The following is a 20,588-nucleotide window of genomic DNA, read 5'->3' as shown; positions in this document are numbered from 1 at the left end:
CTTTCTTTCTTTCTTTCTTTCTTTCTTTCTTTCTTTCTTTCTTTCTTTCTTTCTTTCTTTCTTTCTTTCTTTCTTTCTTTCTTTTGGCATCCTAGATTGATTTAACAATAGGAATGTTCTGTACTATACTTAGAGATATTTGTATCAGTTGACTTAACTAGGGGAAAAAAGTGGGCAATGTGAGATTTTTTAGCACATGAATGACTGCACATAAGCATGCTCTTCTTGGTACAAGGTTTCAAAATAAGGACAGCTGTTGACAATAAACCTACGAGGAGTTTTTGTGTGATACAAGATGAAATATGTTGCAAGGATGAACTGTTTAAATTGTTGAATGTATTCTATTTTAACTGAGTTATTTTATGTCTCGACATGGTGGCAGCCTCTGTATTAAACCTGTGTTCCTCTTAATTCATGGCATGATTTTAGAGATCGTGATTTTATATCTGAAGTGCAGGAAAAGTCAGGTGTATGTACCCTGCACCCCATATCCTTATGACGGAGAGTGTGTGTTTGCATTTCTATAAAGCTCCCTCAAATGTGCATTTGTGTGCTCTGATGTTCACAGATGTGCATCTTAGAATATTCAGTCAGCTTCAGTTCTCTGTTGGTGTGATTTGAAATTCCAACCAAATGGGCACATTACAGTGATGAAATTATTTATGTGGCTTATTTTTGGGATTCACACATTTGTTCCATTACTGTAATCTCATATAGATGTTGCCAGAACTGAATTAATAACTTTGCCAAGCAAACCACAAAGTAGATTGAGGCTCCAAAGAAATTAGACCTCTAGCGTGGAGTCATTATTTAGGAGTCTCTCAGTGTGAAAAGTCCGCCCCCCCCCAATGCCAGGTTGTTTTTAAAAATTCTCTACGACTCAGAACATAGTATGAAACTAGATGATATGGAGAGTACTCAGCCAACTTGTGATGATTCCCATCTCTCCTGGTAAATTTCCATGAGAATTCCCACACTCCTGCAAACAGGAGTCTATTGATTAGGGGCGAGGACATTCTGAAAACAATGATGTTGTTAGGGAAGGCAGCATTCTCCTTTTAATTACTAAGCTATATGCCTAGTTTCTAATTTGTTGGGAAATGTGTTCTAGTACTCAGTTCAAAGCCAAAGGAAAATCCCAATTTAAAACAGACAGATACAATTGATGACAGTTTATAGACATTGGAATGATATGAAAAGCCATGAAGAATAAATGACTGTTTTGAAGCAAGAAACACAGCAGTTTTAGCCATTTGATCATTTAACCAGCAATCTTGTTAGGGACAGTCCAGAGCTGTAGGGGACAATCCCTACCGGCAGAATCTAGGGCTATAGGTGGGTTGGAGGTTCCCTGGATCAGGGCCACTACAGGCTATGGCTGGAGGCTAGAGCTAGGTATATATCCAATCAGGCAGAAGATCCTACTCTGTTGAATGCTCAAGGGTAAAAAGCAAGTGTCTAAGTTGTTATACCAGTCTTGCCAATCCAGAAACCTTGTACTGCCTACTAATTGCACAGACTAGTGTAGCAATTTCTTATCCCTTCCTATATCAGAAGGCTCTGAGGCCTGAATGCTCACACAGGCTCTCTGAAACTGTGGACAGGATGAGGGAACTGAGATTATGGTGGAGGCCCTGCACCTTTATGTACCTGACATTGATGCATTGATTATAATGTTAGCATAAGCGCCTATATACACAGGTGCTGACTGCAAAAAAATACAGTACAGATTGTGCAACTGGAGTTGATGCACATTGGGGGTATATGAGCTTAGGTGTCTTTGCACACTTTTTGATTTAATTTGTTGATGTTGGGTGTGTAGAAGGGGAGGGAGATGATGCCATGATCACAGTCACCCCTCCACATGTATGAAGGTCTCCACAGAATTCCTATCCTGAAAAACTCTAGATTATCAACCGAGGCTCTATGATTCCTTGTTCAAGCTCCAGAGTTCCTGACCCTACCTAATACCCCTTTTCGAAGTACATTTATTTTGAAGAATTCCCAGGGTTTTTTATGATGTTGTTTCCCTGAGTATTCCTTAAACACTTTAGTGGGGAAAAAATATAATCTGTTGAAAATAATGCTGAGAAAAAGAGCAAGTAATTGATGACCAAAATTCAGTCTTAATGAAATTCACTAATAGGCAATCACAGTCCAATCCATTTCCTGTGTAGCTTGGAAGAATTTGGTCACATTCTCAGAGACATATGTTTCCAAATTCTTCCAAGCTACACAGGAAGTGGATTGGATTGTGAAAGACCAATCCAAATTGTGTTTGCATTTTGACAAATTTGTAGGGCAGTACAATATCTCAGAGAGGAGGTCAGGTCTCCTTCTCCCCTGGTGCATTCACTATAGCTGTCCAATTTCCCTGCATTTAAAGTGATAGAAATATCTGTTGGCTGTAGGCATGTTCTTAAACTGCAAGGGTTTTTTTGCCTATTAGTGAATTTCTCTGCTTTTTAATCAGGGAGATAAGAAATGGGATCCTGTGCAAGCTTGCTGAGAATGGATTTATCATTTACTCCCCTGCAATCATGCTTAGGATAGGTGAAACTGACCATGGGGGGAGGAGGGAAAAGAGGAGGGGAGGAGGAAGGGAGGGGGAGGGGAGAGGGGGCAGGTTTGATCAATTGTATGCTTATTGAGTCCAGTGGGATTTACTCCCATGCAATCATGATTAGGATAGGTGAAACTGACCAAGGGGAAGGGGAGAAGAGGGAGGATTGGAGTGGGGGAGGGCTGGAGTGCGGAGGGGGAGAGGAGAGGAGACTGTGAGGGAGAAGGAAGGAGGGGAAGGGGGAGGGGCAAGGAGGAGGGGAGAAGGGACTAGGAAGGAGGGGAGAGGGAGGGGCAAGGGGAGGGGAAGGAGGGCAGGTTTGATCATTTGCATGCTTGTTGAATTCAGTGGGATTTACTTCTGTGCAATCATGCTTAGGATAGGTGAAGCTGACCTGAGGGGGGCAGGCAGAGGGAGGGGGGAAGGGCTCCTACTTGAAGGAAGGGTGAGATATAAATCTAATAAATAAATAAATAAAGGGAGCCCAAAGGTTGCTGGAGGGCAGTCCCAGTCCTTGGGATGCATCCTCCCTCTGGCTGTGCAGGCAGGGTCCACCTGCAAATACCTCACCCAGGGGGAGGGACCATCCCCACTACCCAGACCGGCCCTGCCTCTCATTAGAAATGGTTGGATCCTGCAGAGCTCCTTAAGAGCTCAGCTTTTTATATAGTTCTTCATTTTATTTTTCCTTCTTACCTCACCTTTTTCATCTTCTCTCTTTCTCCTTTAACCCTCTCTTAAGAACATAAGAACATAAGAAGAGCCTGCTGGATCAGGCCAGTGGCCCATCTAGTCCAGCATCCTGTTCTCACAGTGGCCAACCAGATGCCTGGGGGAAGCCTGCAAGCAGGACCCGAGTGCAAGAACACTCTCCCCTCCTGAGGCTTCCGGCAACTGGTTTTCAGAAGCATGCTGCCTCTGACTTGGGTGGCAGAGCACAGCCATCACGGCTAGCAGCCATTGATAGCCCTGTCCTCCATGAATTGGTCTAATCTTCTTTTAAAGCCATCCAAGCTGGTGGCCATTACTGCATCTTGTGGGAGCAAATTCCATAGTTTAACTATGCACTGAGTAAAGAAGTACTTCCTTTTGTCTGTCCTGAATCTTCCAACATTCAGCTTCTTTGAATGTCCACGAGTTCTAGTATTATGAGAGAGGGAGAAGAACTTTTCTCTATCCACTTTCTCAACGCCATGCATAATTTTATACACTTCTATCATGTCTCCTCTGACCCGCCTTTTCTCTAAACTAAAAAGCCCCAAATGCTGCAACCTTTCCTCGTAAGGGAGTCGCTCCATCCCCTTGATCATTCTGGTTGCCCTCTTCTGAATCTTTTCCAACTCTATAATATTCTTTTTGAGATGAGGCGACCAGAACTGTACACAGTATTCCAAATGCGGCCGCACCATAGATTTATACAACGGCATTATGATATCAGCTGTTTTATTTTCAATACCTTTCCTAATTATTGCTAGCATGGAATTTGCCTTTTTCACGCTGCCGCACACTGGGTCGACATTTTCATTGTGCTGTCCGCTAAAACCCCAAGGTCTCTCTCCTGGTCGGTCACCACCAGTTCAGACCCCATGAGTGTATATGTGAAATTAAGAATTTTTGCTCCAATATGCATAATTTTACACTTGTTTATATTGAATTGCATTTGCCATTTTCCCGCCCATTCACTCAGTTTGGAGATGTCTTTTTGGAGCTCTTCGCAATCCCTTTTTGTTTTAACAACCCTGAACAATTTAGTGTCGTCAGCAAACTTGGCCACTTCACTGCTCACTCCTAATTCTAGGTCATTAATGAACAAGTTGAAAAGTACAGGCCCCAATACTGATCCTTGAGGGACTCCACTTTCTACAGCCCTCCATTGAGAGAACTGTCCGTTTATTCCTACTCTCTGCTTTCTGCTTCTTAACCAATTCCTTATCCACAAGAGGACCTCTCCTCTTATTCCATGACTGCTAAGCTTCCTCAGAAGTCTTTGGTGAGGTACCTTGTCAAACGCTTTTTGAAAGTCTAAGTACACTATGTCCACTGGATCACCTCTATCTATATGCTTGTTGACCCTCTCAAAGAATTCTAGTAGGTTACTGAGACAGGACTTTCCCTTGCAGAAGCCATGCTGGCTCTGCTTCAGCAAGGCTTGTTCTTCTATGTGCTTAGTTAATCTAGCTTTAATAGTACTTTCTACCAGTTTTCCAGGGACAGAAGTTAAGCTAACTGGCCTGTAATTTCCGGGATCCCCTCTGGATCCCTTTTTGAAGATTGGCGTTACATTTGCCACTTTCCAGTCCTCAGGCACGGAGGAGGACCCGAGGGACAAGTTACATATTTTAGTTAGCAGATCAGCAATTTCACCTTTGAGTTCTTTGAGAACTCTTGGGTGGATGCCATCTGGGCCTGGTGATTTGTCAGTTTTTATATTGTCCATTAAGCCTAGAACTTCCTCTCTCGTTACCACTATTTGTCTCAGTTCCTCAGAATCCCTTCCTGCAAATGTTAGTTCAGGTTCAGGGATGTGCCCTATATCTTCCACTGTGAAGACAGATGCAAAGAATTCATTTAGCTTCTCTGCAATCTCCTTATTGTTCGTTAGTACACCTTTGACTCCCTTATCATCCAAGGGTCCAATCGCCTCCCTAGATGGTCTCCTGCTTTGAATGTATTTATAGAATTTTTTGTTTTTGGTTTTTATGTTCTTAGCAATGTGCTCCTCAAATTCTTTTTTAGCATCCCTTATTGTCTTCTTGCATTTCTTTTGCCAGAGTTTGTGTTCTTTTTTATTTTCTTTATTCGGACAAGACTTCCATTTTCTGAAGGAAGACTTTTTGCCTATAAGAGCTTCCTTGACTTTGCTCATTAACCATGCTGGCATCTTCTTGGCCCTGGCGGTACCTTTTCTGATCTGCGGTATGCACTCCAGTTGAGCTTCTAATATAGTGTTTTTAAACAACTTCCAAGCATTTTTGAGTGATGTGACCCTCTGGACTTTGTTTTTCAGCTTTCTTTTTACCAATCCCCTCATTTTTGTGAAGTTTCCTCTTTTGAAGTCAAATGTGACCATGTTGGATTTTCTAGGCAATTGGCCATTTACATGTATGTTTAATTTAATAGCACTATGGTCACTGCTCCCAATCGGTTCAACAACACTTACATCTTGCACCAGGTCCCGGTCCCCACTGAGGATTAAGTCTAGGGTTGCCTTCCCTCTGGTCAGTTCCATGACCAACTGGTCTAGGGCATAGTCATTTAGAATATCTAGAAACTTTGCTTCTTTGTCATGACTGGAACACATATGCGGCCAGTCTATGTCTGGGTAGTTGAAGTCACCCATTACTACCACATTTTCTAGTTTGGATGCTTCCTCAATTTCATATCTCATCTCAAGGTCTCCCTGAGCTTTTTGATCAGGGGGACGATAGATCGTTCCCAGTATTAAATCCCTCCTGGGGCATGGTATCACCACCCACAACGATTCTGTGGAGGAGTCCGCCTCTTTTGGGGTTTCGAGCTTGCTGGATTCAATGCCTTCTTTCACGTATAGAGCGACCCCACCACCAATACGTTCTTCCCTGTCCTTCCGATATAGTTTATATCCAGGGATAACCGTATCTCACTGGTTTTCTCCATTCCACCAGGTCTCCGTTATGCTCACTATATCAATGCTCTCCTCTAAGACCAAGCACTCCAGTTCTCCCATCTTGGTTTGGAGGCTCCTAGTATTAGCGTACAGGCACTTGTAAGCAGTGTCTCTCTTCAAGTGTCTTTGGCACTTGTGGTTTGGCCTGTGGTAATTTTGCTCTTCTGAATTGATATCCTGTGCCCCTGCTCTCACAATGCCTACTTCTAGGCCTACCCCTTTTAAAATTTCATCATTTCTTTGGTCTTAATCCCAGGGGGGAGGTTTATTCCGAACCGGACCTTCCTCAGCTCCTGTTGGGTTTCCCCCCTCAGTCAGTTTAAAAGCTGCTCTGCCACCTTTTTAATTTTAAGTGCCAGCAGTCTGGTTCCATTCTGGTTCAAGTGGAGCCCGTCCCTTTTGTACATGCCCGGCTTGTCCCAAAATGTTCCCCAGTGCCTAACAAATCCAAACCCTTCCACTCAACACCATCGTCTCATCCATGCATTGAGACTGCAAATCTGTCCCTTTCTGGCTGGTCCTGCATGTGGAACCGGTAGCATTTCAGAGAAAGCCATCTTGGAGGTCCTGGTTTTCAGCATCCTACCTAGCAACCTAAATTTTGCTTCCAGGACCACATGGCTGCATTTCCCCATGTCGTTGGTGCCAACGTGCACCACGACCACTGACTCCTCCCCAGCACTGTCTACCAAACTATCTAAATGACGGGCGATATCCGCAACCTTCGCACCAGGCAGGCAAAACACCGTGCGGTCTACACGCCCATCACACACACCACTATGTTCCTAATGATGAAATCACCCACTACAAGGATCCCTCCACCCCCTGGAGATATATCCTCGGCACGAGAGGATAGCTGCTCATCCCCCAAGGAATGGGTCCCTTCTAAGGGATCGTTTCCCTCTTCCTCAGCTGGATGCTCTCCTTCCCCGAGACCATCGTTGTCCATGATAGCAGGAGAGCTATCATCGTTGGAGTGGGACACAGCTATAACGTCCCTGAAGGCCTCCTCCACACACCTCTCTGCCTCAGCTTTTCCAGGTCCGCCACCTTGGCCTCAAGGAAATGAAGTCGTTCCCGGAGAGCCAGGAGCTCATTGCACCGAGAGCACACCCACGACTTCTGTCCAACAGGCAGATAGTTGTACATGCTGCAGGCGGTGCAAAACACTGGAAAGCCCCCACACCCCTACTGGCTTCTTACCTGCATAGTTTTGTTTAAGGTTTATTACGTCAATGGGTTGGAGACTGCGGTTTAGTTGAGGTCAGGGAATAGATGGGCAGAGTGGGGGGCCCTGGCCTCCTCGCCCTGCTGCCGAACTTTCTCTGCTGCTTAACTCGCCTTGACGCTTCGTCAGCTGGGGCTCCCTCTAGCTCGTGGATCAGGCTCCCTCGCTAGGGTGCTCTGAATTTGTGTGTGGCTGGTTCCTCCCAGCTACTGCTGCCAGCCAATGATGTGTTAATTGAAGCTGATGGCTCAACTATCAGCTAGGGCTTAACTCTTTAGGATTATCTCAGGCTTCCTTCCTTTGAAGGCAGGAAGGCAGGCTTCCTTCCTGAGCGAGGGGCGGGGCTGTTTAAGCTTTTGGCTGCTTTTAATCTAAGCAAGGGGCTGCGACTTCCAGGCAAGTCTTTTTTGTTTGTTGTTTTCCCACCTAGAACAGCCTGACCTTTCTTTAACCTAGGGAAACAGAGCTTGTGGTTGTGTCTATCCAGGGTGGGTTGGGGGGAGCACTAGCAGGCTGCATGAGCGCGTGGAGAGGAAGTCTCAGCAGCAGGGTGCACTCCAGCAGACAAGCGGAGGTGCAATCTTCTACAGCGCCAGCAGGCACGCCACAGGAGGAGGCGCAATCGTGATTGTTGGTGCGCGGCTGGATCAGCACAGTTGGCGTTTTCCTGCCAGAAAGCCCCAAGCTGCAAGACCTTCAACGTGGTTCCCTGGCTCTTAGTCAAGGCCAGCTCTTCACCCACCCCCACCTTGGGATCGGTGAGAGCTACTTAATCAGCTGCCATGGAGACCAGCAGAGCAGCCAGACTCCAGGAGGCCAGCCCCATGGAGGACCAGGTGGGTTCTTCACATAGCAACCAGGAAAGGTTCTCTTCCAATCAATCTTCCAGGACCAAATCTGGGGCAGACTTTCAGGAACCATGCATGGAAGGGGTGAGTGCACACATTTTTCCTGTAACTGGTCTTCCAGGGGAGTAGGAGTTTCCAAATTTTATGGCCTGTATAAGGGGAATAGTGGCAAAAGAGGTACAGGGTGCCAAGACCTTGGCCTCTGCTACGCATGATTCCCAGCAGGAGGCAAGTAAGGAGCTTTCAAAGAAAAAAAGGGAAAAGAGGAAGCATCCAGACCTCTTCCGTCTGATAGCTTGGAGGCTGAGTGGCTGTGGTTGAGGGAGATGGGGTTCTCTGGGGAGGTTTTAGATACTCTTATGCCTTTCCATAAAGCTTCCATGCATAAAGCATACAGTTCAACTTGGAAAGTATTCCTGAGTTGGTGCCATGCCCGTGGAAGGGACTCTTCTTCCAGGGAGCTGGTTGATGTCCTGGGGTTCCTCCAGTCAGGATTAGATAAGGGTTTGGCACTAGCACCATTAGGCGACAAGTGGCCGCATTAGGCAGCATTCTGGGTTGCAGGGGAATTTTTCATTGTTGTCACACCCTGTTTTCAATGATTTATCAAGGGGGTTGGTCAGCGGAACCCTCCCGTGGTTCACCTTTTTCCCACGTGGAGTTTGAATTGGGTGTTGTCAGCGCTTATGGGTCCTCCCTTTGAGTCTCTAGCCACCTGCAATCTTCTTATCCTTAAGACCATTTTCTTAGGGGCCATTACATCAGCGTGTTGAGTGTCAGAGTTCGGGGCATTGTCTTCAGATAGCCAACTATGCGTTTTTCACCAGGACAAGGTGGTACTTTGCCCAGATCCATCATTCATCCCCAAGGTTAACTCATTGTTTCATAGGTCTCAGGAGGTGGTCTTACCATTGTTCTGCCCAAACCCGATCTCATCTAAGGAACGGACGTGGCATACCTTGGATCTCCATAGGGCTTTTAGGTTCTATTTGGATAGGACTTCTGCATTCCATAAGACTGAGTGTCGGTTTGTTTCTTTTGGGGGGAAGTCCATTGGGTGTAAGGTTTCCTCCTCCTCCATCTCTTGCTGGCTTGAGGAGGCAATAGTTTTAGCTTATCAAGCACTGGGGAAGTCTTCATCCGGAGGTTTTACAGCGCATTCCCTGGCGGGGGGCTTCTACATCAGCAGCTTTCAAGGGCAGTTTTCCTCTATTGGATATATGCAGCATTTGGCCAGAAGGTCTTACAGAGAGTAGTATGCACATGACCACTTGTCCAGAATCCCACCCTGGTACACTCGGCTCTGGTATATCCCAAGGGTCAGGACTGCCCTCCAGGAACCTCCGGGGAAAACATGAAATTCTTACCATGAATTTCTATTTCCAGGCGTTCCTGGAGGGCAGGACTCCACCTCTTCATTCTGGACATTGCGTCATGCATAGTCTAGAGGCTTCTGCCAGCGTCCCACATGTGGGGAGGTAGCTAGGGTCCCACAGGGATTTCCTGGCACTTTTTTTCTTACCGTTGCTACTAACAATTGTTTTCAATTTGTTTTGTTAGTTTTGTCTATGTTCTTTGTTGACACCTGTTTTGATCAAGTTCCTGTGGTTTCTGTTGGAGCGGCGGGCCAGCCAGGCCCGGATTCTGCTACAACTCAGGAGCCTGGTTGGGCTTGAAGGGTTGTCCTTGCGCTGACATTCGGTCTGGAGAGCAGGGATGGCCCCTACCCCTGGGTGAGGCATTTGAAAGTGGACCCTGCCTGCACAGCCAGGGGGAGGATCCATCCCAAGGGTCAGGACTGCCCTCCAGGAACCCCCAGGACTAGAAATTCATGGTAAGAATTTCATGTTTTCCTTTCCAAAAGGAAAACATTGTGAACAGTATCATTATTTTTCAGGGTTACCCCCACCTTTTTATTCTACAGCAGACATATGTAGTCTCCTACCCAAATTTAAACCAAAGCTATCCCTGGCCACATGCACACCAGTCATTTATTCTACTTTAAACAGTCATGGCTTCCCCCAAAGAATCCTGGGAAGTCTAGCTTGTGAAGGGTGCTGAGAGCTATTAGGAGACACTTATTCCCCTCACAGAGCTACAATCCCCAGAATTCTCTGGGAAGAGGAGCTGACTGTTAAACCACTCTGACCACTGCAGCTCTGTCAGGGGAAAAGGTATCTCCTCTCAGCACCCTTCACAAACTACACTTCCCAGGATTCTTATGGGGAAGCCATGACTGTCTAAAATGAAATAAATGTCTGGCATGGGTGTGGCCCCCTGATAAGCCAAGCCAAACAGCTGTGAGTCTGGCTTTTAGAACACTGACAGTTGGTTCTTACTCAGCATGTCTGCACTATAGATTCCAATGTTAATTTTCTGAAATTAATTAAAAACCAGCCAGGCATTTTTTAAACATTTAAATTGCAAATGATGAAAGTCAGAGTATGGGGCAAGGTCAGTAATAGGATTACAGGTAATCTGTGAACATGGCTGTTTTTTAAATGAATTTCAACATATTATGAGACCACTGACAGAAAAAAGGTCCAACAGGGATCTGGATTTTTTTACTTGTGTTTCAGACTTTATAGTCTGGATTCCCTATGAATGTTGTGTGTATCACTACAAAAAGGGTTGTTAAGCAAGCATTTCTGAGTTCAGGACTATACGTTTTGTAAGATTTTATTTTGAAATGAGCCTGTGGGAAGCAGCAGAATGGCATGGGGGGTGTTTTCATGGTGGAATGCAAAAACTCCATGCTGGCTAAAGTGTACAGCAACTCTTGTGGTTGTATGATTAGAGAGGCTAAAAGAAGTACAGTGGTTGTTTTGTTATGTTGTTTTACAGGTGGCAACATTTTGATAGCTAACTGACAGTTGAATTGACATGTCAGTTTCTATAAAAAACTGTTCTGTGCATAAAAATTGAAAGAGGGTGAGAACATTTCCCCTGCAGTTGTTTTTCAGTCTGCTGCATTTTTCTTTTTTAAAAATGAAGAATCAGCAACAAATTACACATGTTGATGGGTCCAGTTTCTTTTTACAGGTTAATTATGTGAACAATAAGGCTGATTTTGGTGGTGTGGGGTAGCAGATTTTGATATTCTAAACAAGCTTTCTGAGTGTCTATGCTACATCTAGGGTTTTTTTAGTATATCCAAGTTCAGTGCAGAACTCAGATTTGTGATTGGAATGCAAAAACATTTGAAAGGTTTGACTCCAAAATAACTTATTGTTTCAGTCAAAATGTCACAACAGATTCCTCAAGTGCTGTCCTCATTGCCCTCTACCTACCAATTTTCACTAAGACTGAGAAAGGGGGGACTTCCGGGAAGGGTGACTTTGCTTGTGCCTGCTTTTGAGACGGGCTCCCGCCGCAGAAGAAGCTTATTCAGATATAAATCAGTCAGAACATTTTTTTTTTGACTGATGAAATTTCTCCCGGGCAGGGAAAAACGTAGAGATCAACCTCAAAAGCCTGTTTTTGTTGGGAGGACTGGATTTCATTAATTTATGAGAAAAGGTCCAGCCAGCAATGCCGGACGGACTTCCGAACAAGCTCTGTCTGATTAATGCGATACGTTTATCTTTTCTTCAAAGAGAAAACGGACTAACAGGCAAGCACCCTTCTTTCTATTATTTTTTTTACTTGGTTTAAATTGTTGCAGCAAAAAGAGATTTGTCAAATGAATCAGCTTTAAAGAACTTCTGGGTGAGCTATAACTCTTCTCTGTTATTCACGAAATTAACAGCTTATCTCTGTTTCTATTGCAAAAAGCTGTCCTGGAAGTGCATTCTAAAGATATAAACAGAAGAGGGATTTCTATTCCGAGGAACATTATATTGTCTGGGACTATTCTCTTTTTGGTCTATTTTATTTTGACGAATCTGCTTCTTCACGACGCCACTAACTGTTTTGATGCTGGGAACTAAATTTGTTTTGTATTCTTGAACATAGAGAGATAAGGCAGGCTGCTCTGTTTATACTGTGATATCATCAAGCCTGGAATATTAACCCAATTGTTGCTGAAATAAGAAGTGGTTCTTCTTTATTTTTGTTTTGTTTTGTTTTTGTGGTTTTAAAAATGGCAATCAAGAAAGTGGCTGAGAATCTGGAAGTAATTATGTTTCAGAAAATAATGGATGAGATTGAGATAATGAAACAAACCCTGCGACAGGGCAGTAAGGAGCTGAAAATGGAACTGAGCAAAATGACGCAGGAGCTTAAAGAAATAGGGGATCCTGTGAGAGAGGAGAATGAGATCAGAGATGAGAAAAGAAAAAATAAAGGGAAGATACAAGCCCTGGAGATTGGAACAAATGTGGAATTGGAAAAAGATCTGGAGTTTATGGATATTAGAAATAAAATCTACTGTTTGGAATTTAACGTTATCTCTGAAGAAATTAATGAAGATATTAGAGATAAAGTTATCAATGGCTTGGATAATCTTCTGGACTGGAATGACGTGATGGAGCTTGATATAGAGAAAATCTATGGAATTAACTGCAGCCATGTGACAATGGAAAAACTCTCAAGAGATGAGCCAGTGCATTCTGTAAAAAAGAAGAACACAGATATGACTTTACAACAATATTTCAGCAACTTATTCAGAATTGATGGCAAGAAAATATTTGGGATAGAGGAAATTCCCATCAGACTCTTATTATATGACTATGGCTATGACAGCAAGATTATTATGGAATACTGATAATGGAAGATTGGACACTGAAATTACTGGACTTAACAGGACTATTGAAGATGGAAGATGGAATTAATAGGGATAATGGAATAATGGCTATTGAAATTATTGGACCTAACAGATTTTGATGAGATGGATTAATCGATATGTTTATTTGGACTATGGTTATGACAATAAGATTATTATAATTATTAACGAGATGGATTAATCGACATGTTTATTTGGAGAAAAATTGATAGATATATTTCTTAAAGAATTGAAACCTCTCTTTGACTTTTTGTGGAAAGAATAAAGTAATGTTTATGAGATTTGATGATTAATTAAGATAACTACTGGAAGAAACTGATTTTATAATATAATTTGACAGGATTGTTATATATTGTAGACCTACAACTGATTTGATCTGCGACAAATGGGAAGTCAACATTTTATTTTTTTGTTTAATCATTTTTGTTTTGTTTTGTTTTTTGTCTTTGAATGTTTTATGATTTTGTTTTGTATGTTTTATGAAAATTTGAATAAAAATTATTGTAAAAAAAAAAAAAAGACTGAGAAAGGGGAACTAGAGCCTTTCCCTTCATGAGTGTGACAATAGAAGTGTTGATGGATTTTTTTCCAGCTTTGTATTGTGAAATATTTTAATGGGGTTTCACATCACTGATGGAGTAGAGTCCATGGTTGGGAATATAATTTGAATATCTGATTTATGAGTCTACCTCCTGGATTCATTTCAGATTGGGCTAAACCTCTCCAGAGTCTGGACCGATCTGAAATGAATCTGTTTTGTGTGTTTGCTCTAAGCCCCCTTTCCCTAGCTTACCTAGCTGAGTTGGGCAGAAGGGGAGGACTCATGGTAGCTATAGGACATCAGGTTAACTGTCTATGCTAAGTATCTTCTTCCAGTATTTATGGCTGGTGTGATGTTGATCAGATGAACATTCTCCTTGAAGTATGTTGAAGAAACATTTTTGTTTTAATTTGTGTAAAGCTGTGGCTTAAAAGGACAAAGACCTCATTCAGTCAGTATGCAAAGTGTTTTTTTAAAAGGCAACATATATAATTTCAGAGGTGGCGTACCTCCAGAATGTTGTATGCATCTATTGAATGCAATTTATTGTCACAATTTACAGAAGAGGAGCTAATGTTTACACAAAGTAGACGGTACTATGGATAGTAAGCAATTTTGTCCCATCTGTAAGATATTAAAAATACATATGTTCCAGCATGTTGCTAACATAAACGGCCTAAAGCATGGATTTATTGTTTTGGCATGTCACTTAATGCCACATTTGTTCCTTTATATTTTGGAGTAACACAAAGGTACAACTTAATATTTCAAAACCATTTTGTTCTGGGTGAGAAAAGCAACTTTTGTAGACTGTGATTTCAGCAAGGTCAGAATATCTCCCATCGCATTTTCCATCTTATTCATATTCAAATTGCTTTATCTGTCTAAGAAACATAAGACTTTTTTAAAAAAAAAATCCTGTTGACCAGATGTATCTTGTGAAATAGACTACAAGCTGGTACATTTTCTGTTTTTTTTCTTTCACTTTTCTCACACTCTTGTTTATATTGATTTGATTCCTATAAATCATTTGTCTGCTTAAACATAGGGCTGTCCCAAATACTGTTTCTTTGTTGTTTAATGCTCTTCTGTGCTGTAGGCTACTGCAACTTGTTGATGCAATTTTCCTCCCCCTTCATTGGCTTTCACCGCTACTTAATTCTGTTGGCTGTGGCAACTCTGTCCTTCCTCCATGATTATGTCATAGATACCTGTAAATAAAACCACATGGGTCACCACAGACAAAAAAGAAGGAAGAGGGAAATGGCACCAATAAAAACAGCATTGGTACAACACAAATGAGTTTGCAACAAGTGCCAAAAATAGATAGCACTTTCAAAGTCACAAAAAGGAATACAAAAAAAGGTATGTACTGTAGTTTAGGCTCAGCATTAAAATACTGAAAAATAACTATAAATTCATATCTATTAATTCTGTTTCTACAAAAGCAGCAACAGATATGAATGAAGATTTCACTGCTAGTAATGCGCAGCTCTGGCTAAAACTTTAATTGCATGATTTTAATTAAACGTTTTAAATAGATATATGATTCATGGATCTTCTGTGTTCTGTCTCTGTAGCCAGTCCAAGGTTTTGACTATGCCAAGCAACATTTAGGTCAACAGGGAGCTGAAGATGAAGTTCTGCCTGTAACCCAGGAGACTGTAGTATTGCCACTTCCTGTGAGAGATGCTCCTGCCTCCCAGGAGAGGGAAATTATTCAGGATGGGAACACGTCTAAAATGTCCAAGTCGAATGACACAAGAAAGAGGTAAGAACTGAGAGTAGAAGAAATACCCTAGGCTTAGATAGTGGTCTTCTTTTGAAACTGCTGTAGAACTGATAACTGCTACAGTACCTATATCATGATATTTTTCAGGGGGTAAAATGTTTGAACCACCGTAATACATTTCTAGATTGTTTAGCTAAGCTTTCTGCAGAAAACAATACCCCAAATTAAGTGCTATTCTTCACTAATAGGCAAAAAACCTTGCGGTTTAAGACCGTACCTATAGCCCACAGATAGTTCTATCAAACTTTAAAAAGCAGGGAATTGGGCGGCTCTAGTGCATGCACCAGGGGAGCAGAAGACCTGACCTCCTCTCTGAGATATTGTACTGCCCTACAAATTTGTCAAAATGCAAACACAATTTGGGTTGGCAGGTCTGATCATTTGCATGCTTATTGAGTTCACTGGGATTTACTCCTATGCAATCATGGTTAGGATAGGTAAAACTGACCATGGGGAGGAGGAGGGGAAGGGGGAAGGGGAAGGAGCAGATTGGAGGGAGGCAAAGGAAGGGGGGAGGGCAGGTTGGATTATTTGCATGCTTATTGAGTTCAATGGTATTTACTCCCATGCAATCATGCTTAAAATAGGTAAAACTGACCATGGGGAGGAGGAGGGGAAGGGGGGGTAAAGGAAGTGCGAGGGAAGGGGCCAGATGGAGGGGATAGGAGGGAGGACAAAGGAGGGTGGGTTTGATCATTTGCATACTTTTTGAGTTCAGTGGGATTTATTTCTGTGCAATCATGTTTGAAAATGGAAATTGACTGCCTTGAGGTCGATCCCAACTTATGGTGAGCCTATGAATAGGGTTTTTATGGTAAACGGTTTTCAGAGGAGTTTTACCATTGCCTCCCTCTGAGGCTGAGAGGTAGTGACTGGCCCAAGGTCGCCCAGTGAGCTTCATGGCTGTGTGGGGATTCAAACCCTGGTCTCCCAGGTCACAGTCCAGCACTGACCCTGGGGGAGGGGCAGGGAGGGGAGGAGGTGGGGGAGGGGAGGAGATTGGGTGGGTGGGTACTGGGAAGAGGGGAAGCCCCTTTCCTTTCCAAAATGAAAACATTGTGAACAGTATCATTGTTTTTCAAGGTTTTCCCCACCTTTAAACCAAAGCTGTCCCTGGCCACATCCACACCAGGCCTTTATTTCACTTTGGATAGTGTTGGGTTAAAATGAATTATGGAAGAAATAAAGTTGATTTCAGTTTATTTGCCCCTAACCTGATCACTCATCCCGGACAAGCCCACAAATTGTTAGGTCAAAACTAAAATTCTGAGCTGTCCTTTTACCTTAGTCACCTCACTTCACCCCGGGAAGAGTGCGGAGCTGAGTCTGCATGAACCCACTGCCAGAGACCCAGGAAATAACCGACAACAGAGAACCTTTGACAAGGGGGACCCACCCTGTCCAGCAAGCTGCCTTCCAGAAATGGGAACCTCGTTTATTGAAGGGGGTCAGATACCCTCACAGAGAGGTTACAGATCAGGGGAAGGAACACCATAAAACATAAAGAACTGCATATCGACATATAGGTCAAAAAGAAGGGAAGGGGGAGAGGAAGGGGAGGTGAGGAATTTGCCAGGGACATGTTGCCCCTTTTGCAAATCAGTCGTGCACACTATTACAGCCTTGAGATAAGGGTTGGTGCCAGAGTGCTTAAAACAACTAAGAACATCAAAACAAAAGGGCAGGAGACAGAGACCATACAGAACACATTCTTGTGGAGCAAAGGCTTTCATCCTTTGACACATTTCTGCTAAAGCTCAATAAACATGTGAAGGTGTGGATTCAGCTTACAACCTGAGCCAAGTTCTTTCCGGGATGAGAGATCAGGTTAGGGGCAAATAAACTGAAATCAACTTTATTTCTTCCATAATTCATTTTAACCCAACAATTGTCATGGCTTCTCTAAAGAATCCTGGGAAGTGTAATTAGTGAACGGTGCTGAGAGTTGCTAGGAGATGCCCTGTTCCCCTCACAGACCTTCAATCAGAGCGGCTGACTGTTACACCAGTCTGGCCACTGGAGCTCTGTCGGGAATAGGACTCTCCTCTCACCTTGGGTTTTTATGCATTGTCAGGAAGAAGAATATTTGGAGCTAACAGCTGTTGCAGTAGAGCTGTAAGAGAATGGATATGCTTTCATTGTAAAATGGCACTTTGCAAGAATACCGTAACCAAAATTTAGGTCCCTGTTCTGAGGAGGTTACAATCTCAACATGGCAAGAGGAGGGGAGACAGAAGCAAGTGTAACAGAGAGAGATTGTGCAGAAGTATTATTATTATTAGCTAGTATTTATTTAATTTATATACCACTTATTTATTTATTTATTTTATTTATATACCGCCCTAAGCCAAAAAGGCTCTCTGGGCGGTGTACATAAAAGATAAAACAAGCAAGATATATAGATACAGTAAATATAACAGAATCAAAAATCAAAACAACAAGCAACAAAAACCAAGCAACATCAAAATATAACAACAATAAGATACTATTTAAAATACACTATAAAAACAATTATTAAAATACATTTTAAAATGCCTGGGAGAATAAAAAGGTTTTCACCTGGCGCCGAAAAGATAGCAGTGTCGGCGCCAGGCGTACCTCATTGGGGAGACTATTCCACAATTCGGGGGCCACCACCGAGAAGGCCCTGGTTCTGGTCACTACCCTCCGAGCTTCTCGATGGGATGGGACTCGGAGGAGGGCCTTAGATGTCGAGCGCAGTGTATGGGTAGGTTCGTATTGGGAGAGGCGTTCCACCAGGTATTGCGGTCCCATGCCGTGTAGGGCTTTATAGGTCAAAACCAGCACTTTGAATTTAGCCCGGAAACAAATAGGAAGCCAGTGCAGACGGGCCAGAACAGGTGTTATATGAGAGGACCGTCTGGTCCGCGTCAGTAGTCTGGCCGCTGCATTCTGGACTAGCTGTAGTTTCCGAACTATCTTCAAGGGCAGCCCAACGTAGAGCGCATTGCAGTAGTCCAACCTAGAAGTTACCAGAGCGTGAACAACTGAGGCGAGGTCATCACTGTCCAGATAGGGACGTAGCTGGGCTACCAGTCGAAGGTGGTAAAAAGCGTTCCGTGCCACCGAGGCCACCTGGGCCTCGAGAGACAAGGAAGGATCGAAAAGAACTCCCAAGCTACGAACCTGTTCCTTCAAGGGGAGTGTAACCCCATCAAGAACAGGATGAACATCCTCCATCTGGGCAGTGAAGGCACTCACCAACAGCGTCTCGGTCTTGTCTGGATTGAGCTTCAGTTTGTTAGCCCCCATCCAGTCCATTATCACGGTCAGGCAACGGTTTAGCACGTTAACAGCCTCACCTGAAGAGGATGAAAAGGAGAAATAGAGTTGCGTGTCATCAGCATACTGATGACAACGCACCCCAAAACTCCTGATGACTGCACCCAGCGGCTGCATGTAGATGTTGAAAAGCATGGGGGACAGTACCGATCCCTGCGGGACTCCACAATGGAGAGTCCAGGGTGTCGAGCAGTGTTCCCCAAGCACTACCTTCTGGTGACGACCCACCAAGTAGGAGCGGAGCCACTGCCAAGCAGTACCCCCGACTCCCAACTCTGTGAGTCTCCCCAGAAGGATACCATGGTCGATGGTATGAAAAGCAGCTGAGAGATCAAGGAGAATCAACAGAGTCACACTCCCCCTGTCCCTCTCCCGACAAAGGTCATCATACAGGGCGACCAAGGCTGTTTCGGTGCCAAAACCGGGCCTAAAACCAGATTGAAATGGATCAAGATAATCAGTGTCATCCAAGAGCCCCTGGAGCTGGCCAGCAACCACCCGTTCCAGAACCTTGCCCAGGAACGGAACATTTGCCACAGGTCTATAGTTGTTCAAGTTATCTGGGTCCAAGGAGGGTTTCTTCAGGAGTGGTCTCACCACCGCCTCTTTTAGGCAGTCAGGGACCACTCCCTCTCTTAAAGAGGCATTTATTACCTCCTTGGCCCAGCCAGCGGTTCCGGTCCTGCCAGCTTTCACCAGCCAAGAGGGGCAAGGATCTAGAACAGACGTGGTCGCCCACACCAGTCCAAGGATCTTGTCAACATCCTCGAGCTGCACCGACTGAAACTCATCCAATAAATGAGGACAAGACCGTGTTCTGGATGCTTCATTAGGACCAACTGCTACAATATTGGAGTCTAAGTCCCGACGAATGCATGCGATCTTATCTTGGAAGTGCCTGGCGAACTCTTCACAGCGGGCTTAATGTCACAGTGGCTTTTAAGTACACCACCTCAGAATTTATTTCAGTAAGGTTGAGGACTTAAGGGGGGGGAGCCAAAGACTGCAGAAAAGGTAGGTTGAAAAGCATCTTAAAACAGGTTTTTCCTAGGTTACCAAGGGCCTCTCCAGGCAACCTATATATTGAGCACTCATCCTGTTCTACTTGCATAAAGCTTACTCAGAGGTTATATTTCATCTGGTCTCTATTGAGCATTCGTTCTGTTTTGTTTGCAGGGTAGCTATACTATAATGAGCATTCATCCTGTATTCATCCTGATTTGTTTGTGTGGTGTTTACACATCTTCCGTGCTGTTCATTCATCCCTTACTGTTCAGTGCATTTCTCTGTAACTTTCCAAACTGCAAAACCGGCTGTCACTCTTGTTTTAAAAAGTGGATTTGTTGCACTAAGACAACAGAGCACTTTAATCCACTTTAAATGTGCAAACCTAAAGTTCTGGTGTGCGATTGAATCATTCCCTCAAAATCCTGACAGCCTGGAGGTACCCCATGTAATTTGCTGCCTCAGTGCTGACCACAGACATAAGGATTCTTAACAGCTGTACGGACTGATTTCTCAGTGTCGGACAACAGATTTATTAATGATGAAGATACTTTTCTGATATTTACTCCAAAATGCTCTTGTGCTAGGCTTTCATTGTAATCATGGCTACCTGTCTAACAGTAGATTACCAGGAATCATTACAATAAGCAAATCAATAAGAATAAGAAGTCATTACTATAATAATCATTACAATAACAGAGGCTGGTGGCTCCAGTACCAGTGGGGAAATGAATCCATTCTGGGTTTTAGACTGAACTTTCAAGGAGCTGTTAAAAGTCCTAAGCTGCTGAGCAGCAGGAGCAGATTCACTACCCCACTGACAATGGAGCCACCAGCCTCCAGTGACAATAAAGGAGTCTTTGTTGATTTGCTTCCATTTGACTATCAGTAAATACTAAGAGGAGCTGTCTAAGAAATGTGTTTATAATAGTACTACAA

At 43.6% G+C, this 20,588-nt stretch overlaps 1 protein-coding gene across 8 annotated transcripts in view; it reads left to right on the top strand.

The window, feature by feature from the left end:
* Nucleotides 1-20,588, top strand: part of KIAA1549L (KIAA1549 like) — a 305,265-nt gene that overhangs the window by 145,241 nt on the left and 139,436 nt on the right. For all 8 annotated transcript variants that reach the window (XM_061610513.1, XM_061610520.1, XM_061610519.1 and 5 more), the window contains one exon: nt 15,130-15,320. In XM_061610513.1, the coding sequence (XP_061466497.1) occupies nt 15,130-15,320 (191 nt within the window). The remainder of the gene's footprint in view (nt 1-15,129; nt 15,321-20,588) is intronic.

Source organism: Rhineura floridana, chromosome 2 (genome assembly GCF_030035675.1).
Source record: "Rhineura floridana isolate rRhiFlo1 chromosome 2, rRhiFlo1.hap2, whole genome shotgun sequence".
NCBI classification, from domain to species: Eukaryota; Metazoa; Chordata; class Lepidosauria; order Squamata; family Rhineuridae; genus Rhineura; species Rhineura floridana.
The sequence above is the reverse complement of the archived record's forward strand: the minus strand, read 5'-3'. Positions and strand labels throughout refer to the sequence as shown.